Source organism: Notolepis coatsorum (genome assembly GCF_963971535.1).
Source record: "Notolepis coatsorum genome assembly, chromosome: 14".
NCBI lineage: Eukaryota > Metazoa > Chordata > Actinopteri > Aulopiformes > Paralepididae > Notolepis > Notolepis coatsorum.
Window position 1 is genome coordinate 109257667 of NC_140178.1, and position 20867 is coordinate 109278533.

Consider the following 20867-nt stretch of genomic DNA (forward strand, 5'->3'; position numbering starts at 1 on the left):
GTGGAGGAGAGAAACCTTAGAAGGGCCATTCAAGGGGGGATCTCCCTTCTTAGATGTCTAGTAGTGTTGCAGACTAACAGTTGGTAAGCATGCACTCATGTGTGTAGTGAAACACAGATGAGTGCATGCAATAGCAACTGAACATTTTGAAAAATTTAAGATAGAGCTGAATAGCGATAGCAACTGAACATTTTGAAAAATTAAAGATAGAGCTGATAGCGGATCTATTTGAGGCACAGGGGCGGCGCAAAGAGGGTCGCATCCTCCCCGTCTTAATCACGGGACATGCAACACTCCGGTCATTGCTCCGAGACAGCAGACAGGGAGATAGGGGGTGGCGCAGAGACACTACCCTAACTGGCGTGATAAACGTCATAATGTAAACTAGATACATGTTTTACATTTCTTTGGTGGTCAGAAATAACGTTGCACTTGTGAGTTGGTCAATGTCACCTCATAGCCAGATAAGCCTTGGTGGTGGAAGAGTTCTCAGTTTCATCGGGGAGGTGTACTGTTAAACTGCTGCATATATATCAACAGAGAGGTTGACGTGTTGTGTGAATAGGAAGATAACCAAATATTTTCCAGATAAGGTGACTGCACAAAAGCATATTAGTCGCAATCTTTTCTAAAAACCTGACTCGACGATTGGATTTAGAAAACCGGGCGTGTCCTCGCCACGACATTTGATTGGCTCTCCGTGGTACGCCCACATGACTTATACATATCCTCTGACGTCACGCTTGGCCACGCCCCGGAACGGTGTGTGTGTGTGTGTGTGTGTGTGTCAGAGTCGAGAGGTAACCTCGTTCCCAGAGTGAACCGTGTTGATCCTTTTTCGCCTGGAGATTTTTTGACAGGAATCGACCATGTCTCTCCGGACAGCCGTGCGTCATCTCACGCACCCGCTCAGGTGCGTCTTGTTGTCGCGGCCCCAGTCTGCCGCCCCGTGCCGCGGCCACGCCGCTGTCGCCGCGGCCAGGACTCTGCTGGAGAGCGAGCTGGACGCGATCCGCGCCGCGGGGACGTGGAAGGGAGAGCGGGTCATCACGTCCAAGCAGGGACCCCAGATCAACGTGGACGGCAGTCGAGGCGGTGAGTCAGTGTGACAGAGAGGGGGAGGGACCCTGATGTAAACAAGACGAAAGTCTTTCTCTGGTCTGCATCCCCTTAACAATTGTGTGTATTGAGCCGTACTGTATTGTACCCATTCTGTACAATCTGTTAATACAATTTTCAATCAATCAATCAATCACCAAAGCACATACACGTTTAGTGTACACACTTGTTGCAGTAGCTACACCCCCCCCCCCCCCCCCCACATGTCATCTTGAGAGCTAGCAGCACTCTGATAGATTATTAGATTAAATTCAACTGTATTGTCATCATATAATCATACAGAACAAGTACAGTACAACGAAAATAAGTGTGGCATCTAAACCAGAGCAGGGACGTGCAGAGACCTTTAGAGAGGGGCAGGTGCTAAAATAATTAAAGAAAACGGCGCACATGTATCAAAATGTTAGAACACAGACTACAGCGTAACGTAACCAGCCAAACTATAGCATTATCAACCAATATTCTAGTTACAACAAACTGCATCATACTATACGCCTTAGAATAGTTTGGGACTTATCAAAATGTATTATAATTATAATTATTTGAAGATTCCTCAATTGCAGACTATACTCTCTGGCTGCTAGAGGACATGAGTAGTTGGTGGACCTGGACGCGTCTATTCTTTCCCCAATACATTTCCATTTCCAAGCGGCACGGTGGTGTAGTGGTTAACACTGTCGCCTCACAGCAAGAAGGTCCAGGGTTCGATTCCCGCTTGGGGACCAGGTTTCCATGATGCCAGGTACCCAGGTGGGGTATCTCCCAGGCCTTTCTGTGTGGAGTTTGCATGTTCTCCCCGTGCTCGCAAGGGTTTCCCCCCCGATAAGATAAACCCAATGGAAAAACATGCACAACAAGATCGCTAACGCTGTGGCGTCCTTGACGAAGACGGACAGGAGCACTTGGATTGGTCCCCTGGCGCGGCTCACGTTGACGCGTCTGCTCCCGGCTGTCCTTGGGGGGGAAGGACGACGGGATGGGTTAATCGCAGATACTAATTGCATGCATGCATCGCATGTGTGCCGATTGATGACCTCTGAGCAGGTCCTAAATTATTCCAGTTCCGCGTGCGCGTGCACGGACGTTTCTGGTGCGATCTGATTGGCCACTGACGTTTCTGGTCATGTGACATGTGCGCCCAATCGTGTGACGAGCTGTGTCTTTGCCCATTTCCGGGTCTAATGCCGCGTTCATGTTACGTGGGAAGAAGCGGAAGAACCAGCTTCCGACTGGGAAAAACCATTCACGTCAGCCTCCTAGTGGTAATTCCTACTAGGACATATGCGATTTTTTTATAGACCCCGATATCTCCCACTTCGCGTCACGAATTGCGGAAGTATGGATGTGGGCGTTTCATCAAGTCAACGCATGAAGGCTTCCTAGTTGTAGCAACGAGATGTCCTCTGGTTCTTCCGCTTCTTCCCACGTAACGTGAACGCGGCATAACAGCCTGCAAACTACCTAACGCCTAGTTTATCACCGGTTAAGCTTAGGTGACTCTTTCGAAGTTGGTTAATTTAGAGTTTGGAATCAGGGCTGGTGTTCTATCGCCCTGCTCTAAAGACAAACTCTAACCTTAACCAACTTCGAAAGAGTGCCTAAGCTTAACCGGCGAAATAACTTGCCGTCACACGATTGGGCGCACATGTCACATGACCAGAAACGTCAGTGGCCAATCAATCAGAGCGCAGAAGGCGAACGCGGAGCTGGAAATGTATTGGGGAAAGAATTCAGGCTACCTGGCCCCAGCAGAAAACTGACAAGAATACAGACAAGAAAGCACCGCTGCTGTGCACAGAGCAGTCCCAGGCTGTACAGTTATGATTATGAATATCTACGGCTGAATTGAATTGAAAACCTTTATTTATCCCCGAGGGGAGATTCAGATGTCCATCACGGCATAACAGAAATTTAAAAACCGTTAATAGAAACAGTTAATGCAACATACACTTATTTAGTATGTGTTAAGAACAAAGGAGGACAAATACATAGGGCTAAAAAGTACTCTGCAGTACTGTATGTATGTATCTAGTCAAAGAGTCATTTTTTTATTCTTTTTTGACAATGTACGTTTATTGCCGCGGTATCGTTTTAGAACCGGTATGGTGATATTTAGGCTGATATCTGTACCGAAGTCACAATGTAGGTAGCGTGACAACACTGGTTCTTACCGCCCTGCTGCGTCATCAGGGTCACTCATTGTTTACACCTCCTGCACGCATTGCAGCCGTCTGGCTGGAGAGCGTCTGTGTTGATGTGCGCCGTGAATGGCTAGATGACCGCAGGTCACATGTGAAAGGCTTTCTGTTCTATTCATCACAGCAGTCCTGTCTTTTTGTTTGTTTCAATCCCTCTATACGTTATGCTAGCTTAGCGTTAGCCTCTTGTTTTGTGTTTTTGTCCCGTCACCAGGGCTTGACATTATAACTTTTTGGCTCACCACCAGCCACTGTGGCTAGTGGTTTTCCAAAGTCACTAGCCACTCAGCATTTTCACGCACACACACGCACACACACACGCACGCACGCAGAAACTTCGAAAGAAGGTCAGAATTTGTTGTGTTGCAAGTAAAAAAAAAACATTGGCCCAGGGTCAACGTTGCTGTTGTAAATAATGCATTTATATATCACACACCGGAGGCGACCGTGCAAAGTGCCAACATGCTCATCGGGAGCAATTAGGAGTTAAGTGTCTTGCTCAAGGACCCTTCGACACACGCTGCCCGGGAGGAGCGGGAATGGAACCGGGAACCTCTGGATTACCAGACGACTGCTCTCCCTCCCGAGCCATGTCCATTTGAGGACATCTGATTCTAGACGGCGACCTGCTAAGGATTACTGTACCTCATGACATTCTGTAAACTCTCTCCCTTCTCTCCCCCCCCCCCCCCCCCGTCTGTCCGTCCGTCCATCTCTCAGCCATATTGAACTTCTGTGCAAACAACTACCTGGGCCTCTCCAGCCATCCGGAGGTGGTGCAGGCAGGGATCGATGCTCTGAAGTCCCACGGCGCTGGTCTGAGCTCAGTCAGGTTCATCTGTGGCACACAGGTATGATGTCCTACACACTGCTTACTCTGCACAGTAAGGTACAGAAGCGTATTGCTGCCACGCCAGAAACGGAAAAAAAAGATCAGTATCATGTTATAACGTGATAACTTATTGTTTTAACTATAGTGCTGTCAGGCGATTAAAAGAATTTATCTAATTAATTACAGGATTTGTAATTAATTAATCTAATTAATCGCATTTTAATCGCATAACCATTTTATGCCTGATATTCTATATTCTATAATCATATTTCAAATTGCATGTGTCCGGATGGCAGAATTCAGTACTGTATCTACAAAACCTTCTGTTTAATCATCTTCCATCTATTAATTTGCTTAGATTTTTCAGGTCTGTCAATTTGAGCATGGTGTTATTCACAGTCAAAGATTTAAAAAAAAAATGTTTATTGATATTCTCATTTGGTTCATTACAATTTACTCAAAATAAAATTTTCATTCAATCAATCACCGCGCAGATTGATTGATTGAATGAAAATGTTATTAACAGATTGCAGAATAGGTACTGTGGTATAATTATAATATAATGTCTTATTCCACAGATAGGGGGGGGGGGCACAGGTAAGGGGATATAGGGGAGGGGAATATATTTACATGAGAACATTATATTATAATTATACCACAGTACAATACAGTACGGCTCAATACACACAATTGTTAAGGGGATGCAGACCAGAGAAAGACTTTCATCTTGTTTACATCAGGGTCCCCCATTTTCAATTCATAATGAATTGTAAGTAAGGGTGCAACTTGCATCGTGCAATCCATTCTTTGTGGATCTAGCCCACAGTATTTCTGACACTGGGAATACATTCCCTGAGATTCATAGATGTCCCTAGAATCAGATACCAAGAACATGCAAATGGGCCATATTAAAAAAATAAAGTCTGTAAATGTGTATTCTACATTCTAGCCCTAGTTTTAACATAAAACGTTTCACGTTATAACGTGAATATAATAATAATATAACGTTAGAACGTGCGGCAAAGGGAACCGCTCCCGCCTACCTCCGATCAATGGTCTCTAACTACACACCCTCAAGACCCCTACGCTCTGCATCTTCTGGCCGCCTCAGACCTACTCCTATCTGAGCTCCGGGAGGGTCATCAAGGAGAAGCCGCCTATTCTCAGTCCTTGTCCCACAATGGTGGAATGAACTACCCACCCCAGTTAGAACAGCCGAAACCCATCCAATCTTTCGGCGTCGACTAAAGAAGCACTTCTTCAACCACTATCTGAAATAAATAAAAAGATATCTAACCCTAACTAACCTTACTATCATGCACTTGTCCTAATAAACTAACCTACACTGTAGCACTCAACACTTTGATGAACATTGTTACTCAGCTGATAGAGTTGTGCCCTTCCTGATGGCTTGTCGTACAGAACTTGTAAGTCGCTTTGGATAAAAGCGTCAGCTAAACGACTAAATGTAAATGTAATGTGATTAGTTGGTATCACGTTAAACGTGATAACCTATTGTTTTAACATAAAACGTTTCACGTTATAACGTGAAACGTTTTATGTTAAAACAATAAGTTATCGGGCGGCTAGGTGGTGTAGTGGGCAAGGCGCTCGCCACCAATGCAGGAGACGCTGGGTTCGAGCCCAGCTCTCCGCATTGCTATCAGCTTGGCTGGTCGTTCATACTAACACAATTGGCAGTGTTAGGGGTGGGAAAGCTGGTGGGTGGGTCCTGGTCATTGTAAACAGCGACTCCTACAGTTCGGTCGGGGCGCCTGCTCAGCGAGGAAAGGATCTAAGGGGGTAGTGTGATCCTTCCACACGTTACACCCTCTCAGTGAGAGTCCGTGCTGCCAGGTGAAAAGAAGCGGTTGATTGGCTACACGTGTGTCGGAGGAAGCACGTGATAGCCTCCACTCTCCCAGACCGACTGTGGGGGGTAGGTGCGCAGCGACCAGGAAGGGGATTGGGAATTGGCATAACGACTAACATTGGGATGGGAGAAAAATGGAGGAAAAAGGAGGGGGAAAAAGATTTAAAAGAAAATATATATATATCGGCAAATTAATCGCATTTTTTTTCCTACCCCATTCTCTGCCGGAGCTTGTATCCATCCTTGTAGCCTCTCTGCCAGCACTATTTGTCTATGGAGATGTTCACCTTCTTTGCAGGGCTATAACTTTTTAAATTGTATTGCTAAATTGACATTACTATGGCCCATTCAACATCAATTATCTATCGTTCAGGATGTAGGTGTGAGATTGTGGTCTGGAACACAGCCCAATTGCTGAATACACAGGAGAGGAGATGGGAGCGTTTTCAAGGGTTTTAATGAAATGAGCAACACAGGAATTGGGGGGAATAGAACGCGGTTATGTTCTGTCTTGTGGCTGCCGTGGCGGCAGCGAGCGAGCAAGTGGTCCTTGTTCTTGTCTTGGGAGCTGCTGGGCTGCAGCGGGTGAGCAAGTGTTCCTCTTCGGGGACAGGAGACGTCCAGGCAGGGACGGCGGTCCTTGGGGCAGAGAAGTGCCTGTACGCCACGTGCACGCTCGCTCCCGCACGCACGTGCGCATACATATTCCCTCGCGTGCACACAGAACAGATGGTTATTATGCATAAATAGTAGGAAACATGTTTGTAATTACTAGTTTTAGTTTTTGTAAATATTGCCTTGAAATAGAGAGGCTGAAAAAGGTAGCAGGATGTAGCCTTCAATATATAAATCAAGAATTTATATTGTCAACAGATATGGTTGAAAAACAAACAATGTTTTAAATGTAATTGTAGATACAATATTGTAGTTACAATTTCTTTAATTGAATTAACTTAAACTAGAAAAGTAAATACAAACAAAATTAACAATGTAACTTACAGTTTACAGGAGGACAGTTTCCTTCTGAAGCACAACTTAAGAAATGTCTCATCCTTTCAGTCACATAGTGAGAGGCTCCACAGCTCAAGCAACCCCCCACCAATTGGTACAGGGCTTGTATTTGGGTTTTTCTCTTCTCGTTCTTTGTTATGCTATTGCTATTGTTATTGTTATGCAAATACTAGGTGATAGCTGAGTACCGGTACTTGGCGCATGGCGCGACGAGTCGAGTGAAAGTTGTGAACGCATTTTTGTGTGCGCGGGTGCTCATCCGTGCACGTACTTCTGCTCAGAAAAGTGCTGGGACCGCGTGGTACCGCGTGGCACCACCACTGCACCACTGGTCGCAACGGACTATAAAGTAAAGGCCACTATCTAGCAGCGGAACGGGGCTGGGATGTTGGTCCTGGGGGGTCCTGGGGTGGGAGTGGGGGAGGAAATGTCCAATGTCTTTTGGTGTTTGTGATGATATAATTTTTTATTTTCTGTATTTATTATTGTTATTCTACTGTTATTCTATTGTCATTATTGTTATTATTATATTTGTGCCGTCATGTTTTGTTTTGTATTCTATAAAAAAAAAAAAAAAATTGTGAAGATGGTATGAAAGCCTGGCGGTGGGCTTCCTCTCTAATGGCAGCATGATGCCACGTTCACATCTGATACACATCAGCTCATGCCGTGTGACATGTGACCAACAGGACGTACACAAAAACCTGGAGCGGAAGCTCGCCCAGTTCCACGAGCGGGAAGACTGCATCCTGTATGCCAGTTGTTTTGATGCCAACGCTGGACTGTTTGAGGTATGCCGTCGTTTTCAATATTCCATTAAAAACTTTTTTTTTTTGCTGTGTTCCGGTGCATGATGACAGAGACTAGATCAAATATGTAGTTATCGCATAGACTGTGGCTAAGCTGCTTCAGGCAAGTTACATGACAACCTGGTCCCGTTCATGGCCTGTGTTGTTTCAAGTCCCTCCTTTTTCTCTCCCTTACTTCCCGTCTCTCAACCATCATCATCAACCTTTATTTATTCTCGAAAAGACAATTGAGGTCACCCTCATTTTCAATGTCGTCGAGACTTTACAGACATTTCAATGCACACATTCTACAATATAACAATAATAAATATGCATAACTATCTATATAGTATAAAATGAACATAGGCATAAAATCAGCACACAAATTGACAGAATAAAAAAACAATGCATAAATTGCAGACATAAGAATAGGTATAAAAGACAATGAAAGTAATGCAATGTAAACGTGCAGACTTAAGAATGGCATAAAATAAGTACAAAAGTACAATGTCGCTCGAAGGCATGTGAACCCTATAATACTAGCTACTACTGTGATTGACCTATCTCAAACCCCTGCCCTCTTTTCTTGATCGTCCAATCACAACAGTTGTGATTGGACGATCAAGAAAAGAGGGCGGGCGTTTGAGGTGGGTCAATAGAAATGCCATCCAATAATTGGGTCTTCACGTTGCCAGGTTCTGCTGGGGCCAGACGACGCGGTCGTGTCCGACGAGCTGAACCACGCCTCCATCATCGACGGGATCCGTCTCTGTCGAGCCCAGAGGCTCCGCTACAAACACATGGACCTCGATGACCTCGAGACCAAGCTCAAAGAGGCACAGGTAAGAGCAACGGGTAGCTCAAATCAAGCAATAGGATTTATCGATTTATCGATTAATTCAAATTCATGATTTGGGCCGATTTTTAACTCAATCAGCGCCACGGGTCTAGCCCATCTTTGTTCCTACTGCGCCCCCGCTCTGAGAGATAGGGATGCATGGCGGTGTTTGCAGGGCTATATATCTATTCTATATTATAGCTATGGATACAATACTATGGCTCATTTGACATCAACTATCCATCGTTCAATATGTGAAAAATTATTATTTTTTCATGTATACGTTCGTGTGTTATACCGTGGTGAATATAAGTATAGTTTCAGAGTGATCCTGGCTAATTCTAGAAAACGGCGCTATGGCGCAATACGTGAATTTGACTAAAAGCGTTGGCGTTGCTCGCCTGGACACACTACTATTTCCAAATCAAATGTACAGTATATAATGGGTATTATGTTTCATCATGAATGCATGCGTTGTTTGATGCTTTGATCGTCACAAACGGCATATGTTTTGGAGTACCGGTACGTTACACATGGTCGTTGCGATCGATGTGAAATCATGGTTGGATCAAAGCAGGATTGATGTCATATAGTCCTTACCTAGGTACCCCCAAAAGAATATTCCAAGTGTCTGATCGCGATTTCCAGTATTGGTGTCCATCGTGTCGCCAACATAATCCACCACAACACATGCATCGGGGGACTCGCTGGACTCGCCTGACCAAAAAAACTGTGCCCGGAGTGAATGAACACCGGGTGTGAAAAAAAGGTTTCGAAAGGTGGGCAATACTGCCATCTAGCAGGATGCGGCCGGTATTGCACTCTAGCGATCTCAGAGTGATTCCCTATCCTATGGTAACCCCGAGGTCCGTGTGAGAGAAATGAATAAAAATATCGAATAAAAGAAATAACGATGAAAACCCGACTATACTCGGGTATGGCGGTTGGCGAGTTAACCCCACTATCCTCGGGTCTGGCGCTGATTGAGTTAAAAATGAAAATAGATTTTCACAACAAAACTAAAATATTTCAATCAATATCGGATCGGTGCATCCCTAGTTACAGTTACAAGTTACACTCAGTACCTGAGAACATTGTTACTTAGCTGAAAGAGTTGTACCCTTCCTGCTGACTTGTTGTACAGAATAAGTCGTTTTGGATAAAACAAGCGTCAGCTAAATGACTAAATGTAAACACTGTTGCCTCAGAGCAAGAGGGTCCTGCAGGCTTCGCACAAGGTCCTTGAAGTGCTTACAAAAAAAAGTCAAGACCTGGAATTCCTTAAACAGCCATTTTTTAACAAGGTGCTTAAAAAGTCCTTGAAATTCAAATCAACCATTCGCATTGAATGTTTTGTTCATCCATGATCAAATTGTCAAAAAAGTTTATTTTTGTTCTGTTTGATCAAATCTGACGAGTCGCTGTCTCGCGCGCTCCAACTGCTTTTCTTCGCGTGTGATGCTCTAGCTCAGTGGTTCTCAACTGGTCTAGCCTCAGGAGTCGGGACCCAACATTTTCCTTAGTCATTAAGCCACGACCCACATTTTTTAACCACTATGATTTATTTCAATATTTTTTTTTTGCAGTAATACACAATCTTTCATGCACTGTTAAAAACATGAAATAAACAAAAACGAGTGCAACAAAAGTGCAACTAGGGCTAAAAACCCAATGAAATAATAAATAATATATCCTTCTTAGCAGACTTCTTAGCTTAACATCCCAGGGAACTAATGGGATAACTGGGGATGTTGTTTGGTCCTGACAAGAGTCTCAAAGTCTGGGGTGATGGTAGACAAAGCAACTCTGAGGTCATGCTCAATGTCCAATCTGTTCCTCTGCTTTGTCTTCAGCTGGACCAGAGCTGAGAAGCCACTTTCACAAAGATAGGTAGTGCAAAAAAAAAGTATATATTAAAAAAAAAAAAAAAAAAAAAAAATCTTTCTTTTTTAACAGCATTTAAACGTGAATTGTATCCTTCGAGTGACATCCTTGAAAATGAAAAATAGTGCTTGGAAAAGTACTTCCATGGATTTCATTTTTGCAATGTCTGTGGGAACCCTGGTCCTGGGTTCAAACCAGACCGGGTGGGGGGGGGGGGGGGGGGGGGGTACTCTGTGTTCCACACTATAAAAAGACATGCATGCTAGTAGCAGGTACGTGTTCCTGCTGCCACGTCCCTCGTGGCATTAGATCTGCAGTTGGCATTTTCCACTACAGGCACACCGTGGCTGCCAGCTGCTCCTACGGTCATTCGGTCGTCTAAAAACATACTTATATTCACGAGGGTACTAACACGACAATGTATGAATGTAAAAATATAACGTTCCCACATCCGGAACGATAGATACCCGATGTTGAATGGGCCATAGTAATGTCGATATAGCTATAATATTTAAAAAGTTATAGCCCTGCAAAGAAGGTGAGCGACTCCATAGGCTTACAGCACTGGCAGAGAGTGGGCAAAGATGGGCAAACTGCGTGGCAGACGATGTTCCCCCTCAGTTGTTGCTCCACTGACCACGCCCCTCTGGTTCCCCCTCAGTGCTCCACTGACCACACCTCTCTGGTTCCCCCTCAGTGCTCCACTGACCACGCCCCTCTGGTTCCCCCTCAGTTGTTGCTCCACTGACCACACCCCTCTGGTTCCCCCTCAGTTGTTGCTCCACTGACCACGCCCCCCTCTGGTTCTGTTGCTCCACTGACCACGCCCCTCTGGTTCCCCCTCAGTTGTTGCTCCACTGACCACGCCCCTCTGGTTCTGTTGCTCCACTGACCACGCCCCTCTGGTTCCCCCTCAGTGCTCCACTGACCACGCCCCTCTGGTTCCCCCTCAGTGCTCCACTGACCACGCCCCTCTGGTTCCCCCTCAGTGGTCCACTGACCACACCCCTCTGGTTCCCCCTCAGTGCTCCACTGACCACGCCCCTCTGGTTCCCCCTCAGTGCTCCACTGACCACACCCCTCTGGTTCCCCCTCAGTTGTTGCTCCACTGACCACGCCCCCCTCTGGTTCCCCCTCAGTTGTTGCTCCACTGACCACGCCCCCCTCTGGTTCCCCCTCAGTTGTTGCTCCACTGACCACGCCCCTCTGGTTCCCCCTCAGTTGTTGCTCCACTGACCACGCCCCTCTGGTTCCCCCTCAGTGCTCCACTGACCACGCCCCCCTCTGGTTCCCCCTCAGTGCTCCACTGACCACGCCCCCCTCTGGTTCCCCCTCAGTGCTCCACTGACCACACCCCCCTCTGGTTCCCCCTCAGTTGTTGCTCCACTGACCACGCCCCTCTGGTTCCCCCTCAGTTGTTGCTCCACTGACCACACCCCTCTGGTTCCACTGACTACGCCCCTCTGGTTCCCCCTCAGTGCTCCACTGACCACGCCCCCCTCTGGTTCCCCCTCAGTGCTCCACTGACCACGCCCCCCTCTGGTTCCCCCTCAGTCGGCCCGCATGCGGCTGGTGGTGACGGACGGCGTGTTCTCCATGGACGGAGATGTGGCTCCGCTGCAGGGCATCTGCGACCTGGCCGACCGCTACGGGGCCATGGTGTTCATAGACGAGTGCCATGCCACCGGCTTCCTGGGGCCCCGCGGCAGGTGAGTGAATGACCCCCCACTTCACAGGCTTCCTGGGGCCCTTCGTTCATAATGTTGACATTCGAATTCTAAATCAACATTTGAATATAAGATTTTTAATAAATATATATAAAAAAAATATGTATATATATATATATTTTTTTATGTGTATTCATTCTGTTTAAACCAATGGGATTTTTCTTCACAGTTGCAGATAAAGATTAGGCTACACTAATATTATAGTATTTTACTATTATAGTATATGACTCGTCATAAAAATGTAAATAAAACATTTATCATAAATGATGCAGCCTGTCTGCATCCGCTCGGCGCTCCATCAAGACGTCACCATCACTTTCGTACCAACCGTGCCCTTATTGTATTATTTATGTTGACGAAACTGATGAGTTATATTCATTAAAGAAAGTTGATTTCATAAAAAAAATACTAATTTAATCAGATTAATCACTATTCAAATTGAGGATTTAGTTTGAGGATATAAAAGAAAATTAGGAAAATATGACGACAGACATTCAAAGCTTCGTTCGAATACTTCAATAGAAGCTTTGAACGTTAAAAAAAAACGACATTCGGCGCAGCCCTAGTTGAAACTAACAGCGTCGCTGACTGTCTTGCAGAGGGACAGATGAGCTGCTGGGAGTGATGGACAGAGTTCACATCGTCAACTCCACGCTGGGGAAAGCACTGGGAGGGGCTGCTGGTACGTCTCCTCTCACCTGACCTACACGTCGACGTCTTTATTTCCATCAAATATCCATAGTTCTTCTGCTCGTGAAACGACCAGACTCTGAACCTTGTCACCTTAAAGGAACACAGCAACCTTTTGGGAAACTAGCTTATTTGCCATCCACCCTGGAGTTAGACGAGTTTAGATAGATACCCTTTTCTTTGTGCATGCATTAGGCTTAGGGAACAGCCGCGCCGTTAGCCTAGCTTAGCGCCATTCACTGGAAGTAGGTGTGCCAGTGTAGCCTAGTTCCCAACACTCCAAATACAACTCCAAAACTTTCCTGTAAACATGTTGTGACCCCCCTTTTTTTTTTAAACAATAAAAAGAAACGGCATTTAAAAGTGAATTGTGTCCTTTTTAAATGCCATTTTAAAATGAAAAATATTTCATTTTGCAATGTCTGTGGGAACCCTGCAGTAAAGACAGTAAATGTAAACGTAAACAAATTAGTCTGTCTTCATCCATAGAGAAACAAACCAGGATGAGGTGGAGACGAGGCAGAAGGAAGCTTTCTTACAAGACCATGGACATAAAACTAGAACAAGAACATTTAAAATAAATCTTACTACCTAAGAGAGAGAAGAAATTATAATAAATAAAATAAAATAAGGTTAATGCCGGGGGTTGATTTTAAATCCATCTTGTCCCTCTTTCTCTCCGGCAGGCGGCTACACGGTGGGCCCCAAGCCTCTGATTGACCTGCTGAGGCAGCGGTCCAGACCGTACCTCTTCTCCAACTCCCTGCCCCCCCCTGTAGTGGGCTGCTCCACCAAGGCTGTGGAGCTGCTCCTGGCGTCCAATGAGATTGCACGGTCCATGACGGACAAGACCATGAGGTGGGCCTCGGGGGGGAGGAGCCTCGGGGGGGAGGAGCCTCGGGGGGGAGGAGCCGCCGCGACTCTTTGTGGTTTGGTTTGAAAAGTGGAAGACGGCTGATAACAGCTTATCCACTGACGTCGGGTTGAAGCCTCGTAACTCCCAGTGTGTGCAGTGATGCTGGTCTTCACGTTTTAACCCTTTTACTGCCACACGACAATGGGTTAACCCTTTCACAACCACACTACAGAAGGTTAACCCTTTCACAACCACACTACAGAAGGTTAACCCTTTCACAACCACACTACAGAAGGTTAACCCTTTCACAACCACACTCCAGAAGGTTAACCCTTTCACTACCACACTACAGACGGTTAACCTTCTGTAGTGTGGTAGTAAAAGGTTAACCTTCTGTAGTGAAAGGGTTAACAGGTCTTGCATGCTCCATTACCTACAGATTAAGTTGCATCATCCTAGTAGGGTTGCGCGATACACCGATACTAGAAGAAGTATTGTGATACCCAGCTGTTAAAAGCGGTCCAATACTCCAAACAGAGATTAGCTATAATAGTTTAGCAGCAGTAACGGAATCATTAAAAAAAAAAAAAAAATTAAATATCAACAACTTCAAAATGTTCCATGTTCTGTCATCTAATATTATACTCCATTACCTCTTGACGTTTTAGGTTTTTTGCCACGGTATCGTTTTTAGAACCGATATCATGATACTGATTCAATTTTGGTACCGTGGCAACACTACATCCTAGCACCCATCAACCCTTTCACTACCACACTACCAAATGGTTAACCCTTTCACTATGACAATACAGAAGGTTAACCCTTTCACTGCCACACGACCGTCTGTAGTGTGGTGGTGAAAGGGTTAACCTTCTGTAGTGTGGCAGTGAAGGGGTTAAACACACTCAAAATCCAAAACACACACCATTGTCGGTCTGAAAATAACACTTTAGTTCTTGAAGTTGACCGTTTGGAGATACAATGTTTTGCACCGACGAGAGTCGCCTCATGCAACTGTTGACCGGCTATGCCCTCTAACGAAAGGTCCCTTTCTCTGCTCTCGCCACTCTCTCTCTGACGAAAAGCAGATACGCCTCTGCCTTGAGTTTGTGTTTTGCACAGAATACAATAGTTTCTAAATGACTGAGAGGAAACAAACGACGTTGTTTCTTCAGGAGCCGATACTTCAAGTGCTTTTAGCAAAGCTCCCAGTAAACGGGCAACAGAGTCGACAACGGGGTCAAAGGTCTATTATTGAACGATTTCCCAGCAACAGTGTTTTCCTGTGTGATCTGTGTGTTGCCAGTTCTACGGTTCAATAGCCAGTCTACTCTCTACTAGGGGTGGGAGAAAAATCGCAATACTGTCGTATGGTGATAATAATATTATTATTATTATTATTATTATTATTACATTATGATATCGTGGGGCCTCACCATCTCTACCTCAACCATCAACCCAGGTCCCCAGAGGATGTACTGTACAATAAGATAAGATATTCCTTTATTGATCCCCTTGGGGAAATTCGGTATCATAGCAGGGAGGGGGGGAGGGGAGGTACAGGTAGTAGAAGACATACAGGTCACAGAATTATAGTACAGTGGAGAAGTAAAAATTTAAACAGAATAAAAAGGCAGTGTAAACAATATACAATATAATTAACTCTGGACATGCGCATATGGGCAACAAGGTGCGAGATGAGGGTATGTATGCCCTCAGTTATATTGCCCTACAATATTATAATCTAATAATCTAAATATAATCTAATATATAATCAAAAAAAATGAAATGCTAGAATGCTAAATATATGCAATATATAATCTAATAATCCAATAGTCTAAATCGAATCTAATATATAATCAAAAAATGATAAATGCTAAATGATCATGTTGATCATAAGGTTATCTCCATAGTGCTGATGGTACTGTATATTTAGTAAAGAGGTCCCTTTTCTCTGGTCTGACCTCTCTCTCTCTCTCTCTCTCGTCTCTTCTCTCTCTCTCTCTCTCTCTCTTCTCTCTCTCCTCTCTCCCTCTCCTCCTCTCCCTCTCCCTCTCTCTCCCTCTGGTCTGACCACCTCTCTCTCTCTCTCTCTCTCTCTCTGGTCTGAACACTCTCCCTCTCTCTCTCTCTCTGGTCTGACCTCTCTCCCTCTCCCTCTCTCTCTCTCTCTCTGGTCTGACCTCTCTCTCTCTCTCTGGTCTGACCTCTCTCTCTCTCTCTCTCTCTCTCTCTCTCTGGTCTGACCTCTCTCTCTCTCTCTCTCTCTCTCTGGTCTGAACACTCTCTCTCTCTCTCTGGTCTGACCTCTCTCTCTCTCTCTCTCTCTCTCTGGTCTGAACACTCTCATCTCTCTCTCTCTCTCTCTCCTCTCTCTCTCTGGTCTGACCTCTCTCTCTCTCTCTCTCTGTGGTCTGACACTCTCTCTCTCCCTCTCTCTCTCTCTCTGGTTTGAACTCTCTCTCTCTCTCTCTCGTCTCTCTCTCTCTCTCTCAATTCAATTCAATTCAAATAGGCTTTATTGGCATGAAATATCAACATACTTATTGCCAAAGCAAGTCCAACATACAAACAATAACATATATATTATTAAGCAATAAAACATACCATAATATTAGCAATAAGTAAAACAATCAACAGAAACATATTAAATTACAAAATAATCATTCAATCGGGTAGTCATTTTACAGATGTAGCCACCCAGATACATGTATTTACCAGGGCTTGTTCTCTTATTGTATGACAACCATCTACATATTTTGCAGCTAATACTGTACACTGAGCTAATACTGTCTCTCTCTCTCTCTCTCTCTCTCTCTCTCTCTTCTCTCTCTCTCTCTCTCTCTCTCTCTCTCTGGTCTGACCTCCCTCTCTCTCTCTCTCTCTCTCTCTCTCTGGTCTGAACTCTCTCTCTCTCTCTCTCTCTGGTCTGACCTCCCTCTCTCTCTCTCTCTCTCTCTCTCTCTGGTCTGAACTCTCTCTCTCTCTCTCTCTCTATCTCTCTATCTCTCTATCTCTCTATCTCTCTCTATCTCTAGGTTCCGGGACCAGATGACCCAGGCTGGGTTCACCATCTCGGGCTCAGCTCACCCCATCTGCCCTGTGATGCTGGGCGACGCACGGCTGGCCTCCGTGATGTCAGACGACATGCTGAAGCTGGGTGAGACGACGGTTCACAACACCTGACCTCAGATCAGAACAATAGAGACATTGTATATACCCATGTGTGTTATACACATGTGACATGTGACACATTTATGAACAATGGAGAATGCTGGAAATTATGATTCCCCAAAATACTTCCCCACTGCCTGATGTGAAACATATTCCCATACGTTCATCCTTGTGCCTCTGTAACCTTCTGCGCCAAAGCACAGGCTGATCAGCCCTATAGTTTGCGATATATTGCGATCGTCCAATCACCACTGTTGCGTCCCTCGGACAAACGAGCAACGGTTGTGATTGGAGAATCAAGGAAAGGGGGGCAAGCGTTTGAGATGGGTCCGGGGGGGGGGGGGGGGGGGGGGGGGGGGGGGGGGGGGGGGGGGGAGGTCATCACAGAGAAGTCTGCTATTCTCTGTCCTCGCTCCACAACGGTGGAACGAACTTCCCACCACAGTTGGGACAGCCAAAACCTGAAAAAAATTTCCGCCGTTGACTAAAACACTATACACTATCTGCAATCTCCTAATAAAACAATTCATTCGAATAATATTATCTTTCCCCCCTCTTTTTTTTCCCCCCGATTTTTCTCCCATCCCACTGTTAGTCGTTATGCCAATTCCAACCCCTTCCTGGTTGTTGCGCACCCCCCCCTACTGTTGGTCCGGGAGGCCGGAGACTGTCACATGCTTTCCTCCGATGCATGTGCAGCCAGCCGGCAGCGCAGACTCTCACTGGGAGAGTGTAACGTGTGGAAGGTCGCACTACCTCCCTCCAGATCCTACCCTCGCTGTGCAGGCGCCCCGACCGAACTGTAGGGGTCGCTGTCCACACGCCCAGGACCCACCCACCAGCTTTCCCACCCCTAACACTGCCAATTGTGTTAGTATGAACGACCAGCCAAGCTGATAGCAACGCCGAGAGCTGGATTCGAACCCAGCGTCTCCAGCGTTGATGGCGAGCGCCTTGCCCACTACACCACCTAGCCGCCTCATTAGAATAATATAAGCCTACTACTAGGCTATACAGTACGCGTTCGCGCGTGTGTGTGCACGCGCGCTGAGGCAGGTGGCCAGTGAGTGCGCAACAAGATGTATAAATATGGAATATTAATACAGTCTATTCCACTATAGCTATATCCACGAGATGGGGTTTAGTTCTTATTTATATATCCACCTGTCAGGTGCAGTGTTGGTGTAGTGCTTGTATTTATTTTCGGGACATCACGATGCCTCTTGAGGCTTGACTGTAAATGTAAAACGTAATTTTCTATCATACAGATATTGTCATATTTATCATTATTATGATTATTTAATTCCAAGGATGTCTGTAGAGTCGACATGAACGCAATCACCGTGATTCCTCCCAAATAAAGCCCTTAATAAGAACGCGGCGCACACCAGTCTGTCCGACTTACGACTGCTCTCAGCGCTCCTAAATCCTGCTCTTAGCTAAGAGCAAATGCCCGAGAAGGGACCGTTCGTGAATCTTAAGTAGAGCTACGACAACATGTGTTCTTAACTTTTGTCTTGAGTCGTTGGTGAACGAGACCCTTGTTACTCCGCTGAAAGAGTTGTACCCTGCTGACCTGTTGTACAGAACCTGTGAGTCGCTTTGGATAAAGGCATCACATAAATGACTAAATGTAAATGTTCATAAACAACAAGGTTCTTGTTTTTCTCTTTCTACTAAACCAGACTTATTATTTTGTAACGACGGCTGTTTCCCTTCCCCCACACGTGTCTGTCTCTCTGTCTCTCTCTCTCTCTCTCTCTCTCTCTCTCTCCCCCCCCCTCCGTAGGCGTGTACGTGATCGGTTCTCCTTCCCCGTGGTGCCAAAGGGAAAAGCCAGGATCCGGGTTCAGATCTCCGCGGCCCACACGGACGAGGACATCGACCGCTGCGTCGCCGCCTTCATTCAGACTGGCAGGAAGCACGGCGTCGTGTCCTGAAGGGGCGGAGCTAGGGAACGAGAAGCGCTTGGTAGCCAACACTGCAAGCTACTGGAAATGGAAGTGAGCCACTCGCGCTTGCAGACCATGTGCGGACCGCTGTTACACAGCATGGATTGTTACGAGACCTACGTATGAATGAAGAAGATATATATACTGTATATATATTTAGTTACAGTGGCAGGTCACATGTTGGTAATATGGCTTTTTGTGTTTGCTTTTCATAGCTGAATAAAAACTTTTGCTAACAAGTTGACTTGTGTTTATTCACATTACACTTGGGGTAGTAGCCCAGTCAGGTACATATCTATCAGAATGGCCTACTACTCTCTGATACAGCCTACATGTATATAATACTGCATATTTGGGCGGCTACGTGGCGTAGTGGGCAAGGCGCTCGCCACGAAATGCTGGAGACGCTGGGCTCGTCAGTTCGAGCCCAGCGCTCCACATTTGCTTTCAGTTTAGCTGGTCGTCCGCACTAATACACATTGGCCGTATTAGGGGGTGGGAAACTGATGGGTGGGGATCGGGCGTTGTGGACAGCGACTCCTACAGGTCGGTTGGTGCGCCTGCGCAGTAGAATCAGGAAGTGTCGGGGGCAGCGTGAGCCTCCCACGCAGGGGCGTAGCTGGGGGGGGGGTAGCTTAGGATGATTCCAAGGGCCCAGCACTGGGGGGGGGCAAAAAATTTTTTTTTTTCTTTTCTTTTTTTTACTAGACATCACTCAGGTGTATTATTGATGCTCTCATTGATACTATGTTTGTTTCTGAAGTGTGTGTGTGTGTGAGATATATATAGAGAGAGGGGGGGCTTTGGTAGACTATTGCATTGGTCCATTAATTGAAGATGAACGCGATGCGACATCCTTTACTAGGCTCACCCACCAACCGTGCAGGTGCTGAACTGCTGATCCGAATGTATAGGTAAAAACCATATTATGCGTTTTCATCAATAAAAAAATGACACAAAAAAAATCCGCTCGCGCGCTTACGCGCGCTCGCATTCACTGGGGGCCTACAAATACATTCTTTCATGGGGCCCAGAATCTGGAGCTACACCCCTGCTCCCACGCATTACTCCTCGCCACTGAGAGATCGAGCTGCGCAGGTGAAAAGATGCGACTGCTGTTACCTCAAGTACCGGAGGGGACTTGTGCTATGTATGACTTAGTCCACATTGCAGCCGGCTTGTGGGAGGCAAGAAACAGCGTTCGTGACAGGGGAGGTGTTGAATTGGATGTTACGAAATTGGGATGAGAGAAAATAAAATGGGAGAAAAAGTGGATAAAAAAAAATATATATAATAATAATACTGCATATTTACATTTGTATATTTACCACATATATATCCATATTTGTCTTAATATACCTGCATAGTACCCCTCTATATACTTACGTATTTCACAGTGGCCACAATGAAAGGACAGTTTACGGACAGATACATCATGTTCACACACTAGCGTCTGGCCATAAAGTGACCAAGAGGTCTGGGCAGAACATAGTTTATACACTTGCAAGATGTAACATTAGAACAGATATGATGATGAAAGTAAATAAGAATGGTTCCCAGTTACGGGAAGTAATAATAACCTTGCTTTGGCTGGCTGGGGAGATGTTGGTACCTTGGAGTCTCTTAAAGAGACACACACACATTACAATAGCTGGTCACACTGAACCAGTCGAGCTGTAATGATATCTCAACACAGATCTATAATGACATGATAATATTTTCCACGACAATATACTATATATATATATTTACACATACATATCCATCCACACTTGTCTGTACATAATTCCTTTTACATATCTGTAGATACTATATGTAGGCCTATATCCTGCTCTTAGTTATGCTGCTGGCCAGTATGACTACTACATACTGTCCCTTATACCTGTATGTACATATTATACTACAACACTGTACATGCATACATC

General features: G+C 45.5%; 1 protein-coding gene across 1 annotated transcript; it reads left to right on the forward strand.

Moving 5' to 3' along the window:
• Positions 1 to 768: 768 nt before the first annotated feature.
• Positions 769 to 19175, forward strand: gcat (glycine C-acetyltransferase). The gene is given in 10 exon segments (XM_084328680.1): positions 769 to 1095; positions 4038 to 4168; positions 7723 to 7824; positions 8517 to 8663; positions 12098 to 12252; positions 12870 to 12952; positions 13647 to 13818; positions 16855 to 16976; positions 18780 to 18791; positions 18794 to 19175. Coding segments are annotated over 10 exon segments (1287 nt in total). The 5' UTR covers positions 769 to 869; the 3' UTR covers positions 18931 to 19175.
• The last annotated feature ends 1692 nt before the right edge of the window (positions 19176 to 20867 follow it).